Source organism: Salmo salar, chromosome 01, assembly GCF_965601325.2.
Source record: "Salmo salar chromosome 01, fSalSal1, whole genome shotgun sequence".
NCBI lineage: Eukaryota > Metazoa > Chordata > Actinopteri > Salmoniformes > Salmonidae > Salmo > Salmo salar.
Window position 1 is genome coordinate 86,767,501 of NC_138291.1, and position 27,879 is coordinate 86,795,379.

Below are 27,879 nucleotides of genomic sequence, written 5' to 3' on the forward strand. Positions count from 1 at the left end.
ACAAAGGAGTCAAACATTTTGACCTTTACAGAAAACACAAAGGGTTCAGGGCCAATGGTGCCTCAGAGGCAAACTGTACCCTTGTGAAGGAGCAGGGGGGCCTTCGCTTACGACATGGATCAAATGTTTATCTGCTACCGTTTGTACCGCTCAAATTGTACCAGTTGAAAAAGGGAAGAACAGAATCTCCTTGGCTGTCTTTGCTACACCGTTCTTTTTTCCTTCCATGTATGCTTCACCTTTATTATTTAGATATTTTTTCATGAATGCTTTCTTTTTTATATAATATAAGAGTCAAAAATAGGAGAAAAGGAAGGAGTAGTGATAGTGGAAGTAATACAATTTTACTTTACTGATTTTACTCAAGTTGGGTTTATTGAAATGTTTTAAAATGGTTGCAAGGTCCACTACTGTACAGGTCCCATATTGTTCAACCCCTCTGCTTGCGTGCAGCCAGGTCTGAGAAGAGAGGATCCTTCTGTTCTCATTACTTTCTGTATCAGAGAGGAACCTAATGCAAAATGAATGTGGCCCATGGCATAAAATATGGTGGTCGAGCTTGGCACAGAAGATCTCTGTTCAAAAAGCCTTGGAACATCTGTGTAAACACATGGCTTTTTTTCAACGATGTAGACAATGTTCTCCTAGCCTTAAGATAGATGTCTGGGGCAATATACATTGCCCTGAGGCTGTACTCTACTGTACCAGGCTGGCCCTCAACATCTGTAAACCACCCAGATCTACTTGCAATATCCAAGCATTATCGTAGGGTGTAGTGGAATATCCCAGCATTATAGCAGGGTACAGAAGAATTAAGGCTTGGGTCTTAATTTGGGGTCTTTGTTCATACAAATATTTTCTTAAACATTTAGCTTATTAGTCTAGTGAACAAAAAACAGTGTCGACTTTGTACAGTAAAAAAGGATCTAACATGTCCCCACACTATTTCAATATTAGGATTTTCTTCCAAATATTTTTGGTGGTGTAGTTCTCCACTAATGCATAGAATCAATTGTCAATATAAAGATAAGCAGACCTTTGTACTATTGAATAACAATAGTTTCAGACATTCAGAAGAAATAACATGGTCTGAAAAGACACGGGTGGTTTTATAAAGGTCATATCTGTGGGCTTACAAGCGTTTGTAATCCAAACAAAAAAGAACAAGAAATACCAGTGAACGATAACAACCTCATAGAAACCTGCTCCTCCTTCCTTTGTTGTTGTTCTTCTTCTGTATTTCTGTTAATAATAGCCCAGGGTAAAGATTTATCTGCTGTTGACAATTTACTTCAGCTTCAAATAAAGCAGCCAAGGTCACTTTTTCCTTCCCCTCTTTTTCTCCTTCTGTGGGCTGCCGGTCCCCACAGGATTAAATTGTCATGTCCTTCTAATAGACAGCACAGGGAATCATTAGTCCTGCTCAGCTGTCTGACTGATAGGCTTTTCAGGCCTATCACCAGAGTGTCTGGCTGTGTCCAGAATAGCACCCTATTCCCTACACTGTGCACTACTGTTGACCAGGGCCCATAGGGAAACACATAGGGCTCGTCAAATGCAGTGCACTATGTAGGGAATAAGGTGCAATTTGGGACGCAGGCACAGCCATAGGCCTCCCCTCCCTCCCTCCCTCAGCCAGCCAGCCATTATTGACACTGTGTCAGGGCTGAGAGGGGGATGGCTTAATCAGGCAGGACACTCAACATTGATTTGACAAGCCTGGCGTAATGACCTCCTTGTTTTGGTAAAGGATCACTGTTTATCCAGGATGGCATTGATGCACTAAGAGCCACCGCCTAGCTAGCTAGCTCGCCTACTGCATTGTCATGGAAACTATTATCACTAGAGGCTGCATGGCTAGCTCAGCTCTGGTGTGTGTGTGTGTGTGCTCTGATGCTGCTCTGGCAGTGATCTCAGTAACCAACAATCCCATATTTCAGTAGTGCAGTAGTGCATAGGGATAGGGATTCGAGTGTGCTTCAGTAGCTGCGACAGCCATGGTGTATCAGTGCAATCAACAGCCCCTCCGGTTTCCTCGAGCATCTGAGGTGTCAGACAGTAAATATTATTGGCATGCTGACAGTCCCCCGCCGAGCCAGGGTGTGTAAAAACGTTAATAAGCAACATGATGGGCCCACTTCATCCCAAGGTGAGAATGTGGAGACTGTCTTATCAACTATTATCCACAGGCTGCACTGAGACAGCCAAGCCTCCCCTGTCAGATGATTTGTCTGGCAATCGCAAAGGGGGAATTCAGACACAGAGTTACACGCTTGTAAATGGAAATGTATTCCCTTTTTATGCTTTTCTCTCGGTGCGTATTCTGACCTTGAACTTAAGCATGAGGAAACGCATGTGACAGTCAGCTTTTCCTTTGGGGTGGAGATTAAAGAAATAAAGGTGTGGCTACAGATACGCCGTATTCTGACCTTGACATAATTCCCTCATTCCACCACCTTTACGCGTGAGGAAACCATGAATAAGGTCGAGCACCTGTAGGTTCAAAGTGGAAAAACATCTACACTTAATAACAGTGTTCTCCTTGCACTGTAATGTATAAATTGATAAGTGCTAGGTAAATGAGTAATCCGTTTGGAGAAGGGGATTGTAATTACAACTAGAAATTGTTTTAGATGATTTTTTCTTATGATCACTGGAGACATGTGAAACCAGTCATATGGAAGCAAACTGAAAATCATATCAACATGGAATGTATTGCAAACCCTTTTTCACAGCGAAGTAGGCTATAACTAGCTGTGCCGTTATTCAGAATTGTTATTGTTTGTCTTCATAATTTGCGGGGATGAAATTTGGAGATCCAATCTATTGGCTTCGGATGTGATCTTCCTGTCCGGGTTGGCGCCCCCCTCGGGTTCGTGCCATGGGGGAGATCTTCATGGGCTATACTCAGCCTTGTCTCAGGGTAGTAGGTTGGTGGTTGAAGATATCCCTCTAGTGGTGTGGGGGCTGTGCTTTTTTCAAAGTGGGTGGGGTTATATCCTGCCCGTTTGGCCCTGTCCGGGGGTATCGTCGGACAGGGCCACAGTGTCTCCTGACCCCTCCTGTCTCAGCATCCAGTATTTATGCTGCAATAGTTTGTGTCGGGGGGCTAGGGTCAGTCTGTTATATCTGGAGTATTTCTCCTGTCTTATCCGGTGTCCTGTGTGAATTTAAGTATGCTCCCTTTTATTCTCCCCCTCTTGTTCTGTTTCTCTTTTTCTCACTCTTTCTTCTCTCGGAGGACCTGAGCCCTAGGACCTTGCCTCAGGACTACCTGGCCTGATGACTCCTTGCTGTCCCCAGTCCACCTGGTCATGCTGCTGCTCCAGTTTCAACTGTTCTGCCTGCGGCTATGGAACCCTGACCTGTTCACTGGACATGCTACCTTGTCCCGGACATGCTCTCTCTACCGCACCTGCTGTCTCTAACTCTGAATGATCGGCTATGAAAAGCCAACTGACATTTACTGCTGAGGTGCTGACCTGTTGCAACCTCTACAACCACTTATCTGACCCTGCTGGTCATCGAGGAACGTTTGAACATCTTGGCCATGTTCTGTTATAATCTCCACCCAGCACAGCCAGAAGAGTACTGGCCACCCCTCAGAGCCTGGTTCATCTCTAGGTTTCTTCCAAGGTTCCGGCCTTTCTAGGGAGTTTTTCCTAGCCACCGTGCTTCTACATCTGCATTGATTGCTGTTTGGTTTCTGTACAGCACTTTTTGACATTGGCTGATGTAAAAAGGGCTTTATAAGTACATTTGATTGATTGATTGTAGCGCCCAACCTACCGTGTTGATTTATGCACTCGACAATGTTTTAACTATATGCTATATCATGTTAAATATAAGCAACTATTGGGAGACAGTAATACCCACATACATTTATAACTGTCACTTTAGTGTCCATTTTGCATCATTCCATTCCATTCCATTCCGTTAACCTTTCTTTCCTTTGTCACGTCCGTGTAGTTTTTCCTGAGGGTCGCTAGCAGTAGTGGATCATATTACGTTCGCAATAATTATAGAACTCAGATCACACATAGCAGTTTAAACCTGCAGCCTGGCACACGGTTCAAGACGGCTGCACTGCTGTCATTACAGTTCAATTCTTAGTGAGGATTATTATGGTAGATTTATAGGACTGTTTAACCCCTATTGTACAGTACACTTGTCTCACCTTCCAATATTTCATGGATTTAACTTGAATATGGAAACTTTCAGGATTAATCAAACCACTGTCTTTTGCTTCATCAATATATTTTGTTCATAAAGGCTCAACAAACCAGTTTTTGTTATGATTCATAAATACTTTCCTAACCCTAAAATAATTTACAAGATCAGAGTATTTTTTTTATCTACCAATTGATGCTGAAACAGAGACGAATATTCATATATTTAGATGACTTTCTTTCATTGATCCCTAATATTCTGAACCTCTTCTCTTGATATGCTAGTGAGTCTGTCAACAAAATTCGAATTAAAGGTACACCGTATTTAAAGAGCGTGTTACACACCTGCATAAGGTAAATCTGAATACCTGGACACATCTAGACAAAGGAACACTTATGTGAGAATGTGATTCATTGACTACAGCTCAGCGTTCAACACAAGTGCCCTCAAAGCTCATCACTAAGCTAAGGACCCTGGGACTAAACACCTCCCTCTGCAACTGGATCCTAGACTTCCTGATGGGCCGCCCCCAGGTGGTAAGGGTAAGTAACAACACATCCTCAACACGGGGGCCCCTCAGGGGTGCGTGCTCAGTCCCCTCCTGTACTCCCTGTTCATTCATGACTGCATGGCGAGGCACGGCCATGCAGTCATCCAGCACCATCATTAAGTTTGCCGACCACAACAGTGGTAGGCCTGATCACCGACAACGACGAGACAGACTTATAGGGAGGTCAGAGACCTGTGCCAGGACAACAACCTCTCCCTCAACGTGATCAAGACAAAGGACATGCTTGTGGACTACAGGAAAAGGAGGACCGAGCACGCCCCCATTATCAACGACAGGGCTGTAGTGGAGCAGGTTGAGCGCTTCAAGTTCCTGGTGTCCACATCACCAACAAACTAACATGGTCTAAGCACACCAAGACAGTCGTGAAGAGGGCATGACAAAGCCTATTCCCCCTCAGGAGACTGAAAATATTTGGCATGGGTCCTCAGATCTTCAAAAGGTTCTACAGCGACTGGTTACGTCACTGCCTGATATGGCAACTGCTCGGCCTCCGACCGCAAGGCACTACAGAGGGTAGTCCGTACGGCCCAGTACATCCCTTGGGCCAAGCTTCCTGCCATCCAGGACCTCTATACTAGGCGGTGTCAGAGGAAGGCCCTAAAAATTGTCAAAAACTCCAGCCATCCTAGTTATAGACTGTTCTCTCTGCTACCGCACGGCAAGCGGTACTAGAGTGCCAAGTCTAGGTCCAAAAGGCTTCTAAACAGCTTCTACCCCCAAGCCATAAGACTCCTGAACATCTAATCAAATGGCTACCCAGACTATTTGCATTGTCCCCCCCTTGTACACTGCTGCTACTCTGTTTATTATCTATGCATAGTCACTTTAATAACTCTACTGTACCGACATGTACATATTACCTCAATTACCTCGACTAACCGGTGCCCCCGCACATTGACTCTGTACCGGTACCCCATGTACATAGCCTCGCTATTGTTATTTTACTTCTGCTATTTAATATTTGTCACTTTTATTTATCATTTGGGGGGGGGGGGATTTTTGCTTAAAACTGCATTGTGAGGATACCCTAGGATAGGGGGCGCCACAGCGCATTTTGAAAAAAATTCGTTCCCATTTTCAACGGCCTACTAATCAAACTCAGAAGCTAGGACATGCATATACTTATTATATATGGATAGAAAACACCCTAAAGTTTCTAAAACTGTTTGAATGGTGTCTGTGAGTATAACAGAACTCCTATGGCAGTCAAAACCCCGAGACCGATTGAAACAGGAAGTGGAATTCAGAATTGTGGACTCGACTTCTCATCTTTCCCTATTAATCACACAGTTAACAATGGTTCAGTGAGCACTTCCTATTGCTTCCACTAGATGTCGCCAGTCTTTTCACAGTGGTTTGAGCCTTATACAGTCGAAACTCAGTGAATGAGACGCGTTGGAAATTGGTCACAGGGGATGGGCCATCACCATTATGACGCCGGCGGCCATGTCTACCCCCACCTTTGTAAACGGTTTGAAACACAATGAAATCATCCCCCTCGAATCTTATTGGCTCTCTTGGTGTTACAGGCCCTGAAGATTAATGTTTTACAACGTTTGACATGTTTGAACGAACCTAAATGGGAAAAAAACGTTTTATTTCGACACGGCTGTGCCGCGCCCGGCAGAGTATTTGGATACAGCATTCAGACGCGCTAACAACAGAAAGCTAATGGAACATAAATGATGGACTTTTTCGACCGAAAATACATCTGTTGTGGACCTGGGATTCCTGGAAGTGCTTTCTGATGAAGACAACTAAAGGTAGGCGATTATTGACAATATTATACAAGATGAGATGTGACATGCGATTGTTCCAAGATGGCGCCGAGCTCGGTTTATTAGCTCATTTTCTGTGTATCGCATCTCCTTTTATCGCAAAGTGTGATTACCCAGTAAAGTTAATTTAAAATCTGGTATGACAGGTGTTCTCAAGAGATATTCATCTATAAATGTTAGATTGACAATATAAATTTAAAAAATCGTTTTCGAATAGTAATAAATGGAATTATGCGCTATTTCCCGGGACGCATTTGAGGGGAAAATAGTCAGTCAACGTTACGAGCCGATGTAAAATGCTGTTTTTATATATAAATATGACCTTTATTGAACAAAAGAATGCATGCATTGTATAACATGATGTCCTAGGTGTGTCATCTGATGAAGTTTGTAAAAGGTTAGTGCTGCATTTAGCTGTTTTTTGGTTATTTGTGATGCAAGTGGTTGGTCGGAAAATGGCTATGTTGCTGCTTTTTACGATGGACTCATCTAACATAATCTAATGATTTGCTTTTCCTGTAAAACCTTTTTGAAATCGGACGACGTGGGTCGATTCAGGAGAGGTGTATCTATAAAAAAATATATATATATATTAAAAAAAAAAAATTTAATTATGATTTTTTTTTAATGCTAATTGGCGATATGATTTTTCGCTGGATTTTGATCCCGCTAACGGGATCAGACGCTGAAGAGGTTTTAAGGGCTTGTAAGTAAGCATTTCACTGTAAGGTGAAATACCTGTTGTATTCGACGCACATTTGATTTGCACATTTGATTTGATTTGGAATACCAACTACTGAGAAGTGCATTGGAAAGTGTGCATAGGAAAAACATGCATTACCTATGTCTGAATTTGCCCCAAAATGCCTTGTGTATACTAGAATATATAGCCTAGAAGCTACAGTATGCTGGACTGTATTCCTCTTAAAATGGAGTTGATATTTCATATGTACAATATAATTAGTAATTCAATTATTAGGGATCCTCCACACCTATAAAAAAAATATAAGATCACAAATAACAATATGACATAGAACACAATACATCAGATTTTTTAATTTGTGAAAATACAAAATTAAATCATGTACAACTTATTTACAATCCTTAAAAAGACAATATACTGTATTTAGCATTGGATATTGTATGTGCAAATGTAGGACCTTAATTTGATAGTAGTGTATTTGAGGTTCAAAAAAGCTTCTGAAGTTTGTAGTTTCCACTTTGAAATTTCAGACTTGATTTTCCCTAAAGGAACATTTTCATAATGTCCATGAATTCTAATACACATAATTCACATTTCCGCTTTGCTGCAGGATTATTTCCTTGCTGTAGCAAACTGGCTCAAATTAAGATTCTACATCTGTATGACATAGTCAGAAATATAAACGTAGCACTTGTCATTGTGTCCACAAATCAAAGTGTTAAAATATACAAACAAAACAAACTAAACTGCAATGCCAATCTCCTCTTCACCCAACATCTATAAACGCAATAGAAATAATTCACTAAAGCTTTGTATTGACTTCTTGAAAGGACCTAGAAGTAAACATAGAACATTTTATTTCGCAGTTACTAAGTAAATGCCTAATTTCAATGTTAGTTTAAGACTTTTTAACTCTCATTATTCATTACAATGCTAATTATCTTCAGGGAATCTGTACATTCCCAATAACCTTTTACAATTAAATATCACATTTTTCCAAGAATTTACATGATTTGAAATGTAATTTATACGGTTTGAAATGTCTCTATGACTAGATATGACACGCTCTTCTTTAGCAAAAGCAATATACATGCCCTGTTTCTATATAATCCCTATCTTAATAAACCACTTTCTCTACAGTGGGTCTTTAGCCAGAGTTGTCCTTTGACCTAAACACTGCCCGGCACATTGCTGGCATGGAAATCTTGGGTGTTCCCCACGTCAGCAAAATGCCACACCATTTCTTTCTTCAGATTACTGACCTTTTCTGTCTCTTTAGAGTCATGTACTGCTTTGTATTGTATGCAGACAGAAAAGAGATTAACACATATGGTTATGGTTTATGGACATGACACATTGGTGAACAGTTTTAGTGTCAGTTGTGTTACACCAAAACATGAGAAACTGGCAGTAAAAAGCTTTGTACTGTAGTTAGCCAAATGCTCCCTTTAGATTCAGCTGTTTTGGGGTATATCTACAGAAAATCCTTGACCTTCTTCTACAGTCTGAGTACAGCACTGGGACTGGTCATGGAGAACATCCAAGGTACTCTAGTGCCTCCATGCCAAGCAGTGCTTACAGCCAAAGAAGGATCCGTCTACTGGTATAGCTCTGGTCCAGGGGGTTAATGCGCATTCCTCTACTAACAGAGTTGCGGAGAGAGCTGTGAGATCGGTGAGTGGGTTCAGGGGTCAGGGGTTGTTGTAGTTGCGTGATGGTACCAGAGCTACAGATATATACACCCACTTCATACGATATGTGGCTTTCTAATTTTTTCACCTAATTCCTGGTGATATTAACATAATTTACAGTATAACCCTCCCTGTGAATCCAGGTAAGTCTATTAAGGAATTACGGTATAGGTAGGGGTAAACAGGTAGGGTTATACAGTATAACCTAATCTAATAAGTAGGCCTATTAGTTAAGGTAATTGAGGTATAGGTAGGGTTAAACAGGTAGGGTTATACAGTATAACCTAATCCAATAGGTAGGCTTATTAAGGTAATTAAGATATAGGTAGGGTTATACTGGTAGGGTTATACATTATAACCTAATCTAATAGATAGGCCTATTACAGTAATTAAGATTTTGGCAGGGTTAAACAGGTAGGGTTATACAGTATAACCTAATCCAATAGGTAGGCTTATTAGTTAAGGTAATTAAGGTCCGTTCATCTTATTAGCTGCTCGGTTAGCTACTGAACATCCTCCAAAACAGCTTCATCATACTTGGGTTATAGCATTATGTCGCTATAATGACAGGTCAAATGTATTGGGAATATGGTTTATTTTGTATTTCCAGTGTCATTCCACCCACATCTCATATTCCAGTATATTTGTTGGACATTGATATCAAAGCTAAAAAGGCAGGAAGTATCCTGTAGATCAGAAGATGCGAAAACAAACTGGCCAATCGAAATAAGGCTTGGGCCAATACAATAAAATGTACTATTTTGACATGAATGTTGACAATCAATCACAAATATAGTCTTGCGAACTGACTCTTAATAAATGAAGATCCACAAAGTGATAATATGGTGAAATCAAAATCGATAACAATATAATTCTGGTGGGACAGCATTTAACAAAAAAACCATATACCCTTTTGCAAACTTTGTTTTGTATTGTATCTTACCAGGCATGTCAAAAACACATGGACCCAAAGCGTACGACTTTCCAATACTGGATACATGTCAGTCTTGAAACACTATTCTACAAATGAATGTTAAAAAATGAAAATGCTTTCAATGGCAAATCATTTGTCCAGTTTCATAACAATCTAATATAATGTTTCATGATATGTAATCTTGTGTTGCGTTGCTATCTATTCTGACTGAAGCGACCCTCATTCTCCAAAATGGGTAATTGATGGAGTCTGGTCACTAAGGAGGAACTGGCTGTGCAAACTACATGGCTGAGTGTTAACGTTAGTGACTGACTGTACATTTGATTGATATATGATTGTATTTATGTATATTACGTTGCTTCATTTATATATAAATATATATATTATGTTACTGTATGTACTGTACATATGAACTGGGAAAAGGTTGTCCTTTTCCAAGATGTTAGTTTGTACTGATGTGATCAGTAACTGGTGACTGATGAAGAAGGAATCTGAGGGAGAATAATGAATGATGTTTTCCCATGCAAACACCCCATTCGTCCCAGCAATTCCTTTGTTCTCTGGAGTTCTATGTTAAAAGAATGCTTCGGGATTTTGGCAATGAGGCCCTTTATCTACTTCCCCAGTGTGGATACCATTTTTATGTCTCTGCATGCAGTTTGAAGAAAGTTTCTAACTTGCATTAGCGCAATGACAAAGTCTATGGGTATCTGCTAGCATGCTAGCACATAGACTTCCAGTCATTGCGCTATGTGTAACGCTTGTTAGCATTGGCTCGTGAAACTACCTCAAACTTCCTTCATACTGGACACAGAGACATAAGAATTGTATCCACGAGTTCATCTGACTCAGGGGGAAATATATACAATCCCAAAGTATCCCTTTAAAGCTAGAATCTTTACTTGAAACAATAAAGCGGTCAACCCTTTTTGGGGGGGTAAAAAAGCTGAGGGATGGGCCTGGAGAAATGTAACCACTCTCAAATTCATAGAGAGAGCTACGGATGCAAGGACTGACCAGCCATGATATCAACATTACAGTTTTAACCATGTTTTGAGGCTATATAGTATTTGTTTACATATACATTGTTTACAAACATTGGAGTAAAACAAGCGTATATTTTGGGTTCTGATGGGGTACGACAGTTGAACTAAGCTCATGAGGCAAGTTTAAGTTATATTCTTCAAGATTCAATGGGTATATATCATTAAAGCAACTAAAGATTCTAGCTTTAAGGTGTTCTTCAGGTTCCAGTTCCACGGGTTCTAGGTGTACTTCCATGTGTTCTCTAGGTGGGTTCTAGATGTTCTTGGGTTCTAGTTCCAAGTATTCTTTCCAGGTGTTCTACAGGTGGGTTCTACTGTAGGTGTCAACATGGGGTTCTGTAGTTCAGCATTCGTCCTCCACCTCTCTGATGGATGGAATATGGTTGTTGGTGGATTTGTAAGGGTTCTGGTTGACCTGGTGGTTGGCTGTGTGACTACTGTGACTAGTACTCATTGGCTTGATGTGAATGCTCCTGTGGTAGGCCGCGTTCTTAGGCTCATCTGTAAACCATGTCTTTTCTGAGAAGCAACAGAGAAATCAAACAGTTAATGGTTTGTGGATGTTACTGGTTCCATCTTAAATGTCACCCTATTCCCTATACAGTGCACCTTCTTTTGACCAGAGCCCATAGGGGACTGGTCAAAAGTAGTGCACTAGGGAATAAGGTGCCACTTGGAATGCAATCACTGTTTACCAAAATGTCTAAGTGATTAAAAGGCTATATCATAAGCATTCCAAATCAGTGCTGTTTAAGCTGAATGGGACATAATGTCAGATAGCAAGCTATCTTTATAGAATAGTTTACCATGCTGTTGGGTGTGTCAGTGGTCATGCAATGCAAATATCATAATGTACCGCCACAGTACAATAGTCTAAACAATCAATGCATTCAGCTCTGGGTCAGCTGGGATGGCTGAAATGGACTCATAGTCCCTAATGGCACCCTAATCCTTATATAGTGCACTACTTTTGACCCAGAGCTTTATGGGTCCTGGTCAAAAGGTGTGCACTTTAAAGGGAATTTACTCTACTTTGACTGACTTTACTTTTTTACTTTATGTCCCCATCTGGAACATGTGTTTGCTGTTTAATTTGTCTGAAAACAAGTCAAAGTGGCATCAAACCATTTGGTGTGGTCATATGAACAACTCCATAATGTAGTATTTAAGAGGGACTGATGATGAGCTTATAGTCATGCAGGTCTGGGATGCTGTCGGACATTGTTGCATTTATTTTGGAAACACCAGAAGTATCTTTGCTTTCATTTAGAAAGCAACAAAAAAAAAGTCAACAAGGGCATGACTGATGCATTATCTACTTCATGCATATTCATTCATCGCATCCATACCTTGGCCCATTTTATTCATCCTTGTTGCACTTTAGAAAAACAAGTGTGAACTACGCATGTAAGACAAATAGCCACCATACATTGTATAACCATATGTCTAATAACCATTCTAAATGTGCTGGGATGAAACTTAAAGGGGTTCTTCAGGATTTTGTTTCTACTTCCTCTGAGTCAGATGAACTCGTGTATACCATGTTTATGTCTCTGTGTCCACTATGAAGGAAGTTAGAGGTAGTTTCGAGAGCCAATGCTAACTAGCGTTAGCGCAATGCCTAGAAGTCTATAGGTATCTACTAGCATGGGTATCTATGAGTTCATCTGACTCTGGAGCAGTAGATAAAAGGGCCTCATTGCCAAAATCCCAAAGTATTCATTTAAGGATTTTGGGCACTGACCAGCCAGGCTAATAGATCACAAATTCAAAATCTGTGCCATGCGATATTTGAACATTTCACTGGCCTGGCTGGCTAGTTTGTCAGATTTTCTACTAGCCCAGTATAAAAAGTTCTAGCCTCAGGCTAGATTAATATCCATCCCTAAAATTGATGTTACAGCATGTACGCTACATTGGTATACAAATGCAAAGCAACTATAGAATGTCCATGCTTGTTTCCACAGCGTTCAGAGAGTTGTCCATGCTACTGAATAAATGGTCCTCTTTTTGATTTCACTGTAATTAAAAAAAAGATATGAAAAGCATGCAACATCCAAACTTAATATATCTAAAATAGGCATTCGCCTATATTAAAATACTAAAATAAGTATGCTATGTGAGACCAAAAAATATGCAAGATAAATAAAAACAAGCTTGTAAGTATATTTGTAGTCTCACCTACAGTACTAACCATTGTAGCATTCACTCAGCAACCTCAGTAACTGTTAAAGATATCCTGTAAACCCACACTTAAACTTCAGTATTCTCAAGGAGATCACACACAAATGATCTCTCAGTATGCATTTATAAATATGTTTATAAATAGTGAGTCAAACCATTAATCAACCATTAACACATGCCTTATAAATAATCTGATGAGTTGACAATAACTGCTTTATAACCGATTTATTAGTACACTGGTAGTACATTATAAATTATTTTGAAATTGTGAACAAACTATGTTCAAACACCTTATTAATTATCTTAACTCAGTAATAAATAATTAAAACACTGTAATGCCTATTAACAGATTGCTTATTGACATTTACAAATATAGGAACAATGATTAATAAATGTAAGTAAACTGTTTATAAATAGTTTATTATGGGATCTTAATATCAAGTGTTACATTCTGCTGTTATCAGCGCTTGAATTGGGATGAAAGAAGTGCAGGAACTGTCTTTTTCCAAGTCGGTCCTTTAAACTATGTTTGGCGAAATTCAAAAATGACATTATGCTATAGAGACCTCTGATTATTCACTGTTAAGGGTTCATACACATTTTCAATGACTTCTCCATGACTTTTAACCAAATTTGCATGACTATTATTATAGTCTACATGAAAAAGTAAGCATTATTGAGACTGGAAGGCTGCTTACTGTTGCCACCCTTGATATAAAATATTAAAACCAAATACTTTTGTCTTTAAAAAATTATTCCCTCGTTCAATGATTCAGGGATCAAATGGATAAGGTATCTAACTAGACATGTTTATATACAGTACCAGTCAAAAGTTTGGACACACATACTCATTGCAGGATTTTTCTTTATTTTTACTATTTTCTACATTGTAGAATAATATTGAAGACATCACAGCTATGAAAAAACACATATGGAATCATGTAGTAACCAAAAAAGTGTTAATTAGGATAGGGGGCAGCATTCGGAATTTTGGATGAAAAGCGTGCCCAAAGTAAACTGCCTGCTACTCAGGCCCAGAAGCTAGGATATGCATATAATTGGTAGATTTGGATAGAAAACACTCTAAAGTTACCAAAAATCTTAAAATAATGTATGTGAGTATAACAGAACTGATATGGCAGGCAAAAACCTGAGTAAAATCCGTCCAGGTAGTGCCATAATTTTGAAATGGGTGTTTTTCTATTGAAAGCCTATCCATCATATAAACGGTTATGACCCAGATTGCATTCCCTATGGCTTCCACCAGTTGTGAACAGTCTTTAGACATTGTTTCAGGCTTTTATTCTGAAAAATTAGGGACAATGACCTCTTTAAATGAGTGGATAGTGGAAAGTCCCCAACCTGTGCGCGTGACCTAGAACGCGCCTTTCGTTGTTTTTCTTTTATATTGACGCCGCTATTGTCCGGTTGAAATATTATCGATTATTTAGACAAAAAACAACCTGAGGATTGATTATAAACATCGTTTGACATGTTTCTACGAACTTTACTGGTACTATTTGGATTTTTCGTCTGCCTGTTGTGACCGCATTTGAGCCAATGGATTACTGAACAAAACGCGCCAACAAAACGGAGGTGTTTGGACATAAAGAGGGACTTTATCGAACAAAATTAACTTTATTGTGTAACATGGAGTCTTGTGAGTGCAACCATATGAAGATCATCAAAGGTAAGTGACTAATTTTATTGCCATTTCTGACTTTCGTGACTAATCTACTTGGCTGGAAAATGTTTGCATGCATGGTTTGCTTTCGCCATAAAGCCTTTTTGAAATCTGACACAGCGGCTGGATTAACAAGAAGTTAAGCTTTATTTTGATGTATTACACTTGTGATTTTATGAAAGTTAAATATTTATAATAATTTAATTTGAATTTGGCGCTCTGCAATTTCACCGGATGTTGGCCAGGTGACCCACTAGCGGCACGCCTTTCCCAAACAGGTTTTAAACAAATCAAAATATATTTGAGATTCATCAAAGTAGCCACCCTTTGCGTTGATGACAGCTTTGCACACTTTTGGCATTCTCTCAACCAGCTCCATGAAGTAGTCACCTGGAATGCATTTCAATTAACAGGTGTGCCTTTTGTGGAATGTGGAACAACACATTTGTGGAATGTCTTTCCTTCTTAATGCATTTGAGCCAATAAGTTGTGTTGTGACAAGGTAGGGGTGTTATACAGAAGATCACCCTATTTGGTAAAAGACCAAGTCCATATTATGGCAAGAACAGCTCAAATAAGCAAAGAGAAACGATAGTCCACCATTACTTTAAGACAATGTCAATCAATCCAGAACATTTCAAGAACTTTGAAAGTTTCTGCAAGTGCAGTCGCAAAACCACCGCGCGGACGGCCCGAGGACCGCCCGGGGCCCGGTACCCGCTGCGGGCCATGACACCAGCCTGCGCCCTGCTGCGAGCAAGTAACAGACACATCTCAACATCAACTGTTCAGAGGAGACTGCGTGAATCAGGCCTTCATGGTCGAATTGCTGCAAATAAACCACTGCTATAGGACACCAGTAATAAGAAGAGGCTTGCTTGGGACATTAAACCGAAATAAATCTACCCTTTGGTCTGATGAGTCCAAATTTGAGATTTTTTTGTTCCAACCTCCATGTATTTGTGAGAGACAGAGTAGGTGAACAGATGATCTCCGCATGTATGGTTCCCACCGTGAAGCATGGAGGAGGAGGTGTGATGGTGCTTTGCTGGTGACACTGTCAGTGATTTACTTAGAATTCAAGGCACACTTAACCAACATGGCTACCCCAGCATTCCATCCCATCTGGTTTGCGCTTAGTGGGACTATCATTTGTTTTTCAACAGGACAATGACCAAACACACCTCCAGGCTTTGTGTATTTTAATTGACAAAGAAGGTGAGTGATGGAGTGCTGCATCAGATGACCTAGCCTCCACAATCACCCGACCTCAACCCAATGGAGATGGTTTGGGATGAGTTGGACCGCAGAGTGAAGGAAGAGCAGCCAACAAGTGCTCAGAATATGTGGGAACTCATTCAAGACTGTTGGAACAGCATAACAGTTGAAGCTGGTTGAGAGAATGCCAAGAGTGTGCAAAGCTGTTATCAAGGCAAAGGATGGCTACTTTGAAGAATCTAAAATCCCAAATATAGTTTGATTTGTTAAACACTTTTTTGGTTACTACATAATTCCATATGTGTTATTTCATAGTTTTGATGTCTTCACTATTATTATACAATGGATAAAATAGTAAGATATAGAAAAAACCCTTGAATGAGTAGTTTGACTGGTATTGTATAAGGCTCAGATATTACTGTTTCAGGGGAGATCTATGCACAGCAAGTTATTTGTCAATTAGGCTATTCTTAGATCATTTTTTACGTTGTCACATTAACTGTTTAATACATTTACATTTAAGTAATTTAGCAGATGTTCTTATCCAGCGCGGCTAACAGTAGGGAATGCATACATTCTCATACTTTTCCGTAGAGGGGAATCCCAGCTTTCCTACGGTGCAGATGTATTTAGGCTATCTATAGTGCCGGTGGAAAGGCGACAACTACATTAATGCTTAGTTAGCTATAATTAAATAGAGACATAACTGCTACAAGTTATGTTTTGAATTGGCCATCTAGTTAGTCTGTTGTCCGTCATTATTTTATACCTGCTGCTGAAATGTCGCACTCTCTCTCCTCGGGCAACAGCCCACTCACACTTGCACACACGCAGCACCACAGACGTGCACTGAAGGGTCATTCCGATAATAGCTGATTTTTTAATTGATTGATCATATTTAAAAGTGTGCTTTCATGATTTACATTAACAACAATTATGAAACTAATTTCCATGACCTTACAAACCTTAATTTGACAACTTGGAACTGCGCATCATGCCATTCAGGCTGGCACATTTTCAATCTGCACAAGTCTACTGTCACACGCAGATTCACTGACTAGTGGCAAATAAACTTGAACAAAGCGGAATCAGAAAAATGAATGCCCACTCTCCCTTGCTATTATTCAATGCAGATCCTGCCTTCATTCCACTTTGATCAAACTTTTTTGCCTTGGTGTGGGAATCTGGGCCGGCAACATGCTATTTTGTTTTATAGAGGAGCCGGTACGCAATTCCCCAAAAATTAGAAGTGCCGGTACGGCGCTCCGGACAGCTCTGGCCCAAGTCAAGCACTGGCTGTCATCATCAACTTAAGGCACTTCGGTAGCCATTTTGATTTCTATGTTATAGAGCCATTGATGTCGATCAGTGAGAAGAAACCGGATAGGACACTTGACAACAGTTAAGACAGTTCACAGACATTACTCAACAAACACAAACACAGAGAATCAGACAAACATGGTTACGTCCCAAATGGCACCCTATTCCCTGAACCCTAAAAGCAACAATCTTTTTTCTTTTTTTGACTCAAATTGGTAATGATTTAAAAGAGACACTAACTGTCAAGCAGTAACACTTTTTATTTTATTAACCTTTTGTACCATAAATGAAATGGCCAATAGAGCTCTGGTCAAAAGTAGTGTACTATATAGAGAATAGGGTACCATTTGGGATGCATCCATCTTTAGAGGGGTACATACTTCTGTTTGTCCCGCGAGTCCCTGTTCTTGGCGCGGTTGGTACGGTTGGTGGCAGTGAGAGAATGGACGGAGGAGCTCTTTTTGCTGGAAGAATGGGAGGAATGGGAGCTGTGGGAGAGGCTGGCCCTGGACTGACCCGCATTGTGGTCAAACTGCATCAGGCAGAAGATCAGGTCTGATGGCACCAACTCAAAACCATATGGCGGATTGGTTATCACATACCTAAAGAGGAAAGATACCGTGATGAGTCATCAATACAAATGATCTACTATTGATTTATCCCCAAAAATTATCAACCAGATGCCAAAGCTGGTTGAAATGACGTAATTACAACCATATTACAACGGTTGAAATCTAGTTGTAATGATGTCTTTGCAACCAGTTTTGCCTTCTGCGTAGTGGACATTCTGCCAACAGTAATTTAAGCTACAACATACTCACCGTTTAGTGCATTGACTTGTATGACTTTGTGTGTTTAAATGTGCGTCTCTTAATCGATAAATTCCGAAGCACAGCATGTTGTATGTTTTTAACGCTTTACAGAATAAGTCACCGTAGCAACCACCATCCTGTAAGGCAGAGAAGCAGAACATTTCATACTGAGTTTTGATATTTCTCACACGTTTGTCAAATGATACAGATCTCAATAAAAAATCTGATAAAAATACATATATTTGTTAATGTGAATGAAAGGTGTATTTACATATGAACATAGTATATCTCCCTCAAAACGAATTTCATTATAAACATGTCCACTGTTTGTATGGTTCAGCATTTGCAATGATAGGGGTCACAGGGCTGGATATATCATATCACCCAGCCGTCTCCACATGCCTTGTTCTCCCCTACTGGCCTCGGTGAGCAAACAGCCCCGAAGGACTTCTCTCTACTGCAAGCCGAGGTGACAAAACACAACCAGTCACTTACTCCCAAGTCAGCGAAAGGCCCGTCGTACAAGGCTAGCTGTGCCACACGACACCTGTCCCGGTTAGCGAGGGTCTGCGGCGTGCTGTAGCCTCCTCGTAATGCGTTCTCCTCCGCCAACAGACCCTCCAGCTCCGGAGTGGCCCCCCCTGTTACCAGCGTCCGGATCAGGGTGAGGATATTATCATTGAAGTATGTCTGAAAGGATGAAGGAGAAGGAGAGAGAGAAAGAGAGAGAGAGAGGGAGTATCCTTAAGCAAAGCAAACCCAGCCAAAGTCACAGCTGAATCCACTCAAAGTGCCATGCAGCCTGAAGAGACAGTGCTATCTAACCCTGGCCTGTCTCTTCACGTCGCCCTGCACCCAGACTGAACAAACAGGATATTCCAATTACTGCAGGTTACTCTCTCTCACACTCCTCTCCTTTCACGTCCATCAAACAGAGCTACAGTGACTTGTTCCTACACATTCATGCTGTTGAAGTACTCTTAGGAGTGGTAAGATCTGGAACGAAAGGTTTAGCTGGATAGAGAAGAGACGACAGTAGAGTAGCTGTGGTGGGATAATAAATATTTAACAACCTCCTGTTAGTCAGTTACACCAATGTAGACTAGAGAACATGTTCAGGCCTTTTGATTTCTCTGTCCCTTCTCCTTAATATCATGCACATGTTGGTGACTGCTTTGTTCCCCATTAGTGAGCCTGTACTGTGATGTCTGCCGCTTTCTATCGCTGTAGACTATAGAGGCTACAGCTGTCTCTCTGTCTGTCTGTCCTTGTTTGTTCTACACAGGGACATGTCCCCTGGCTGGGCCGCTGTCAGGGCTCCAGAGCAGAATGATGGACGAGGTCAATCTATTAAGTAGCATGACCTTTGTCTACAGTGAATCGCACTTCTCAGTCAAAGTGAAAGGTAGACAGATGAAGCCATCATACCAGGTAAAGTGCCAGGCTTTCGTGTCTTACTTCCTGGAGCTTTTTAAACACTGGGACATAAAATGCAATTGTACCAATGGGATTCCACTAAGACATTGCTTGATATGATGATGTCTGTATAGATACCTTTTAGTTAAAAACATCTATAGTTACACCTTTCTAACCAATATTTTCATTGCGCATTTAGGGTATGAAATGTCTAAACCACAAGCACTTTGCGTTATCAACTGGGGTCCAAACCCCGGTCTCTGGCGAGCCCACTGAGCTAAAGCCTAGCCAATCGGTCAGGTGAGCCAACACAAGCCTTCAGGTCTGGGTTTTGTGTCGTACCGCACTCATCAGGGAATCCAGCACACTGACTGCGAAGGCCGTCCCACAGGCGAAGGGCTGAGTGAGGTACAACTCTGTGTCAGGGTCATCATCATCATCCTGGTCCAGGAACTGAACATTGGAGTCATTCACTGGTGGAGAAAGACATACAAATATGAACTTATTGATGTGTATGCTACTACAGTATCATGGTATAGCATGAAACACATGCTGTTGACTTTGCCAGTAACATGCCGACTAGACCGGCCAGGTTGCGTGCGTGAGCATTGCAGCACATACATGTTATTCACTCATTTCATCCAAACTGCTTGTGCGTCAACGGGCAGTTTGGATGCGCTGATGCACTGTAAGTCCCGCCTTTCCCATCTACTCATTGGTTTTCCCAAGCATACCCATGTGGGTGATTGAAAGATGAATGTGGAGAGATTAATCCTCGACTAACCTGTGCCCCCGCACATTGACTCTGTATTGGTACCCCCTGTATATAGCCTCACTATTGTTATTTTACTGCTGCTCTTTAAGTAATTTTTACTTATCTATTTTTTACTTAACACTTATTTTTCTTAAAACTGCATTGTTGGTTAAGGGCTTGTAAGTAAGCATTTCACTGTAAGGTCTACCTACGCCTGTTGTATTCGGCGCATGTGACAAATACAATTTGATTTGATTTAATCAAAGAAAACTAACAAAAAACGAACTAGGTCTCCCCTTTACCTGTGAAATAATTGTCAAAATAGAGATTCAAAATCGTGTGTTAACTCAAAATTCTACAGAAATTCTACAGAGTTCCAGCAAAAAATAGGACCATTATGGATTTCAGGTAAAATAACAACCCAATGTTTATCTCCCAGGCCAAAGTAGCTAGCAACATCAAGCTAGCTAAATGTCCATGAATGTTTCATGTGTGTTTCGACCAGTCTCCAAATTAATAGAGTTGGTTCACAGTTGGTTTTGATATTTTAACTTGCGTCTTAAACGTGTCTAGTGGGGAGAGACAAAATCAACATGACCACATGGCGGACGCGCGTATGGGGCCGGTTTGGTCAAGGTGTAGGCTGCTGAATATACAATACAGTATAACTCAATTTGATCAAAAGCTCAACCATATGGAGTAAAGAATTATCATGCATACCATATACTTTTACATACAGACTAAATGTGCAACTTAATCTGAGACATTGTTCACATCCAACAGTGACTATGAAGCATCACATATTCAGTGATAGAATGTACACAATGCCTGATAGCACAGAGGGATTGCTTTAAACAGTCAATGGCACGGGATATGGATTGTTATGAGAATGAGAGGGGGTTTAGTATTTCATAAGTATACATTCAAATCATTGTTGTACTTGGAGAAGATCTTAATCTTATAGGCATCCTTGATGAAACCAAACATAGACTGAGTGTACAAAACATTTAGGTACACCTTCCTAATATTGAGTTGCACCCCCTATTGCCCTCAGAACAGACTCAATTCTTCGGGGCATCTACAAGGTGTCTCTTATTGATGTGTATGCCACAGGGATGCTGGCCCATGTGACTACAATGCTTCCCACAGTTGTGTCAAGTTGGCTGGATATCCTTTGGGTGGTGGACCGTTCTTGATACACACAGGAAACTGTTGAGCGTGAAAGACCCAGTACCGTTGCCGTTCTTGACACACTCAAACCGGTGAGCCTGGCACCTTCTACCATACACCGTTCAAAGGAACTCTTTTTTTCTTCCCAATTCAACCTCTGAATGGCACACAAACACAATCCATGTCTCAATTGTCCCAAGGCTTAAAAATCCTTCTTTAACTTTTTATTGCAGTGGGATAAATCAGGGTCAAATAATTTATTGGTAGTCTTAAACAAAATGGATTAAATAAAATTAATAAATCCTCATCAATCTACACACAATACCCCATAATGACAAAGTCAAAACAGGCTTTAAAAAATGTTTGCAAATATATTACAAATAAAAAACTGAAATTCCTTATTTACATAAGAATGCAGACCCTTTGCTATGAGACTCGAAATTGAGCTCAGGTGCATCCTGTTTCCATTGATCATCCTTGAGATGTTTCTACAACTTGATTAGAGTCCACCTGTGGTAAATTCAATTGACTGGACATGATTTGGAAAGGCACACACCTGTCTATATAAGGTCCCACAGTTGACAGTGCATGTCAGAGCATAAACCAAGCCTTGAGGTTGAAGGAATTGTCCGTAGAGCCACCAAGACTCTTCCTAGAGCTGGCCGTCCGGCCAAACTGAGCAATCGGGGGAGAAGGGCCTTCGTCATGGAGGTGACCAAGAAAGTGATGGTCACTCTGACTGAGCTCTAGATTTCCTCTGTGGGGATGGGAGAACCTTCCAGAAGGACAACCATCTCTGCAGCACTCCCCCAATCAGGCCTTTATAGTAGAGTGGCCAGATGGAAGCCACTCCTTAATAAAAGGCACATGATAGCCCGCTTGGAGTTTGCCAAAAGGCACCTAAAAGACTCTCAGACCATGAGAAACAAGATTCTCTGGACGGATGAAACCAAGATTGAACTCTTTGGTCTGAATGACAAGCGTCACGTCTGGAGGAAACCTGGCACCATCCCTATGGTGAAGCATGGTGGTGGCAGCATCATGCTGTGGGGGATGTGGGAACTAGTCAAGATCGAGGCAAAGATGAACAAAGCAAAGTACAGAAAGATCCTTGATGAAAACCTGCTCCAGAGCACTCAGGACCTCAGACAGGGGCGAAGGTTCACCTTCCTACAGGGCAACGACCCTAAGCACACAGCCAAGACAATGCAGGAGTGGCTTCAGGACAAGTCTCTGAATGTCCTTGAGTGGCCCAGCCAGAGTATGGACTTCAACCCATCGAACATCTCTGGAGAGACCTGAAAATAGCTGTGCAGCAACACTCTCCATCCAATCTGATTGAGTTTAAGAGGATCTGCAGAGAAGAATGGGAGAAACTCCCCAAAGACAGGTGTGCCAAGCTTGTAGCGTCATACCCAAGAAGACTCGATGCTGTAATCACTGCCAAAGTTGCTTCAACAAAGTACTGAGTAAGGGGTCTGAATACTAATGTAAATGTGATATTTCCATTTTTTTAAAATATAAATTAGAGAACATCTAAAATCCTGTTTTTGCTTTGTCATGATGGGGTATTGTGTGTAGATTGATGAGGGGGAAAAAACAATCATTTTTAGAATAAGTCTGTAACGTAACAAAATGTGGAAAAAGTAAAGGGGTCTGAATATTTTCCAAAGGCACTGTACATTACAGAAGACTGAAATATAACAAAACCGTTTGACATAGAAACACTGGATTTTCGGTGTAAAAATCAATAAATGTTTATTCATTATGAAAAATAGTAATAACATTCCACCCATGATGCCACTAGAGGGCGCTTTGGTCATTTGACTGCAGGAAAGGTTATCCTGTCTCCTCCCCTTCATCTACACTGTGGATTTAACAAATTACATCAATAAGGGATCATAGTTTTCACCTGGATTCACCTGGTCATGGAAAAAGCAGGTGTTCCTAATATTTTGTAAACTCAGTGTATTTTGAATCTGTGAGTATTGTCTCTGGTTGGATTTGTGGTCAGCTATTACAACCCATATCCAGGCCATTCATACACTCATGACTTCATGCATATTTAAAGCCTCAAGCTTTGAAATTCAACGCAAGCAATCCTCAAGAGATTAAATATATAGTATTAACGACACCGATAAGACATAGTTTTGTCTTGTAAATATAGCTATAGTTCCAGCTATATCTACACTGAACAAAAATATAAACGCAGCATACAACAATTTCATTGATTTTACTGAGTTACAGTTCATATGAGGTTATCAGTCAATTGAAATAAATTCATTAGGAACTAATATATGGATTTCATATGACTGGGAATACAGATATGCGTCTGTTGGTCACAGATACCTTGGAAGAAAATGGGCCTCACAATGGGCCTCAGGATCTCTTCACAGTTTTTTTGTGCATTCAAATTGCCATCCATGAAATACAGTTGGGTTTGTTGTCTGTAGCTTATGCCTGCCTGCCCATAACATAACCCCACCGCTACCATGGGGCACTCTGTTCACAATGTGGACATCAGCAAACTGCTTCCCCACAAGATGCCATAAACGTGGTCTGCAGTTGTGAGGCCGGATGGACATACTGCCAAATTCTCTAAAACAACGTTGGAGGCAGCTTATGGTAGAGAAATGACAATTCAATTCTCTAGCAACAGCTCTAGTGGACATTCCTGCAGTCAGCATGCCAATTGCATGCTCCCTTAAAACGTGAGACATATGTGGCACTGTGTTGTGTCAAAACTACACATTTTTGAGAGGCCTTTTATTGTCCCCAGTACAAGGTGCACCTGAGTAATGATCATGCTGTTTAATCAGGTTCTTGATATGCCACACCTGTCAGGTGGATGGATTATCTTGGCAAAGAAAAAATTCTCACTGACAGGGATGTAAACAAATTTGTGCACAACGTTTGAGAGAAATAAGCTTTTTGTGCCTATAGAACATTTCTGGGATCTTTTATTTCAGGTCATGAAACATGCGACCAACACTTACCATGTTGCGTTTATATTTTTGTTCAGGGTATTCATTTAAAAAGTCTTGTTACATACTTTTCACTGCCCAAAACTATGTCAAAAAAATGTTAAACATGCCTTTGGCCACAAAAAGCACAAAGCTCTTAAAAAAGAAAGTATTGATGTTGAGTTTTGTTTCAGAAGTGCTACTTCTATCAGACACTTCCAGCTGGGTGCGAAAATAAACGTCAGTCAGATTTGACGAGTCAGATGAAAGGAAGGAGGTCATTGGCCAGAGGATATGATCTATGAAGAACTAAGATGCTACTTTGGAAACAGCCACAAGGACTTGTTTTGGGATGAAAGGTCCTTGTGATTCTCAGAAAAGAGAAAGAAAAGAACAGGCGGATGAAGAAAGGAAGAAAATAAATAGGCCAAAACAGTCAATTGCAACAAAAGAACCCAGAGTAACATAGTACAATGTGCTCAAAGTGATACCATGGGAATGAACCAGACTAGGGCTATGTCCCAAATTTCACCCTGTTCCCTACATAGTGCACTCCTTTTGACCAAGGCACAGGGCCCTGGTCAAAAGTAATGCACTACATAAGTAATAGGGTGCCATTTGGGAAGCAACCACAGTCTCTTGGGCCAGGCAGCACGAGAAATCAAAAGGAAGCTTGATGGAGGAGGAGGAGGCGGCTGTAGAGCAACACTGAGGGACTAGCTTCTTACCCAGCTCTGTTATTATTTGTATGTTGATCCCACTGCTTTTATCCTGACTGAATGAAACCACAGGCAGGACTTTGCCTGCTGTTTTTGATAATGGTGCTACAGACAAGTGTTAGGGAGAAATAGTTAGGTGATGAAGCATGTTCAAGAGGTTGTTAAGATTCGATGAATGTATTAGTCATGAATGGTTAAAAACATGAAAATCATCTTCAGAATGTTAAAGAGCAGCAATTGACTGAGGAATTATGCTCTGTTTGGTGTTGGTTGGTTGTCATCGTCAAAACCTGAAACATTCTTACTATAGATTAGAAAATGTTTCATATTCTCAATGAGGCAATTCATTTTGGTGCTTTTTCGTCAATCATTACAAAAAAGTATTAATATAATTACATGAAACGTTTCCTTTTCACACATTTCACCCTCCTAAAAGAGTTTGTCAAAGTGACATTTCATTCATACCTGCTGACATACCTAGTTCAGTGATGATGGGGATGTTGGCTCCTGTTGTGATGGAAGCCTGTCGGACTAACCCCCCATGAAGTGGACTGTTTTCAGGAGAGGACCTGTCCATGCCTGGAGGAGTGAAACCTGCATGGAAAGATATATAGACGTTAATGACTGCCAATGACATATATTAAAATGCCTTATGTAGCTGTTATAAAGGCTTTATGAATGCGTACATTGTAGGTTACTACAAAACACATTCCTGCTATGTAGCACTGTTGTTCTGCCCCTGAGCATGGCATTTATCCTCATTGTTCCATGGCACCGATGACGTGGATGTCGATTAAGGCAGCCCTCCGCACCTCTCTGATTCAGCGGGGTTGGGTTAAATGCGTAAAATACATTTTAGTTGAATACATTCAGTTGCGCAACTGACTAGGTATCCCCCTTTCCCTTTACTTATCTATTATCTGAGGAAGGTATATCAGTAGAAAGGAACAAATAATGATTTATTTATGAGTTGATGTATATTTTAGCCATTCTTTGTCACATTCAAATAATTTGTAGTAAGACAATATTACACAATGTTGAGTGCAATATTCTTGAGAGGTCCCTCCATCCATCCCTAAAACATAACAAATGTTACATGTAGCCCATTTTGTTTCCATTAAAGCCACAAAATAATAAAACAAGTGACGTGAGATTGACATGACATCTCTTGCTTTCCTCAAACTGACAAGTAAACACATTAATTCAGTGATGCTGTATGCATTATACATGGTCCTTGTTTTGACATCTGTGTCTTGCTGCTGACTACGGAAAACCGCTAGGTCATACAAGTATTAGACACAACCAAAGTGCACAGAAATGTATTTTCAGGTCAAGAGGTCTCATTTTCAATGCCAGGGAGTGGCAGGCCATTATTGAAGACCATATCACTCCACTGCCACTCCTCACACGAGAATTGTTTGATATAATATTGATAAATGATCTGCTATAAAAAATATATAGAAATGTTCAGATTGATTACATATGAATAATAATAATAATCATAATTATTCATGTGAATTTTAATCTACAAACAAATACACATTTAATTGACTTTGCTTTCTCAAGTAAAGCTTTATGCCAGGATAATGCCAGATTATCACCAATTACATTATGAAGAAACCAACCAGTAGCTAACTAGTCATTGAAGAACATGAATCACCAGGCTTTCCTGTCAAACACACCAGGTCAGGGATATTCTTCCTGCCAGGGCCTGTCCCCTCTGGGCAGAGCACTGAACTATGATAGGCCAACTCCTTCCCCTTGCTTACCTTGGGAGTTAGCCTGCAAGACCCCGATGCTATCGTCAAACTGCATGGACTTGATGTTGAGTGACGCCAGGATGCATTCCTTGTCCTGCAGTGACGCGTCGTCAATATTGTTCTGATTGGCCGACAGGATGACACACATGTCACAGAGGTTGATATTGACAGCCCTCAGATCGGCCCGGCTTAATGGTGTGCCCTGTGAAATATGAATATAAGATGAACAAACATTGTTATTCTATAATAAATTATAATAGTAGAGATGTGATGGTGTGCCCTGTGACAGGAGAGGGATACAAAGATGAAAAAGTTATTCTATACACTGTAAAACATTTCCTGTAATTTTTACAGTAAATTGCTGGCAGCACAGTAATTTGTTACAGTGTAATAACTTGTACAACACTGTAGTTGAACAAAGCCAAAATGTAAAGATATATACAGCTATATAACATTAAACAAAGATAGTCATTGTACAAAGTGTGAATGGTCACGTCACATCGCTGAGTCTCAGTTTCAGTTATTTAACTCTGTTTCAATTAACTCATATTCCTTTTGTGTCTTTCTTCTGGAGGAAAACAAACTGACATCAATTTTCAAAATGTGATTTAGCTCTACTCACAGGTAAGATGGAGACTTTGGGGAAGTTGTGAAGGGTCTCCCATTCCCTCTTCAGATACTCCAGAGAACCCACAAACACGATGGGTTTCAGCTCGTGGTAGTGGAAGTTGCTAGCTCTCAGAGGCATCACAAGGTTCCTTAGGCCCACCAAAGCCGACTTCGCGTCTCCAAATATACAGACGACCACGTGGCCGCTTAGGACAGTCATGGCAGCTTCACTTCTGGTCTGAGACAGGGAAACAAATCCAGTGACATAATATAATAAAAGCCTTATAAAAGGACATTAGAAAGGCTCTTACTTATAACAAGTAATAAAGCATTATACCTGCAGGCTGCAAATTACTAACCAATGCTATCCTCATTCA

General features: G+C 40.5%; 1 protein-coding gene across 4 annotated transcripts in view; it reads right to left on the reverse strand.

The window, feature by feature from the left end:
• Nucleotides 1-7,555: 7,555 nt before the first annotated feature.
• LOC106611671 (calcium-activated potassium channel subunit alpha-1a) overlaps nt 7,556-27,879 on the reverse strand; it is a 226,511-nt gene continuing 206,187 nt past the window's right edge. For 2 of the 4 annotated variants that reach the window (XM_045723527.2, XM_082977649.1), the window contains exons 22-29: nt 27,516-27,740; nt 26,903-27,095; nt 25,611-25,727; nt 19,870-20,000; nt 18,607-18,801; nt 18,121-18,248; nt 17,680-17,901; nt 12,108-13,132 (exon numbers count right to left, since the gene is read on the reverse strand). In XM_045723527.2, coding sequence (XP_045579483.1) covers nt 13,099-13,132; nt 17,680-17,901; nt 18,121-18,248; nt 18,607-18,801; nt 19,870-20,000; nt 25,611-25,727; nt 26,903-27,095; nt 27,516-27,740 — 1,245 coding nt within the window. In that variant the 3' untranslated portion in view covers nt 12,108-13,098. Of the gene's footprint in view, nt 11,413-12,107; nt 13,133-17,679; nt 17,902-18,120; nt 18,249-18,606; nt 18,802-19,869; nt 20,001-25,610; nt 25,728-26,902; nt 27,096-27,515; nt 27,741-27,879 lie in introns of those variants that run through there. The other 2 variants (XM_082977652.1, XM_045723530.2) reach the window with 2 other exon arrangements.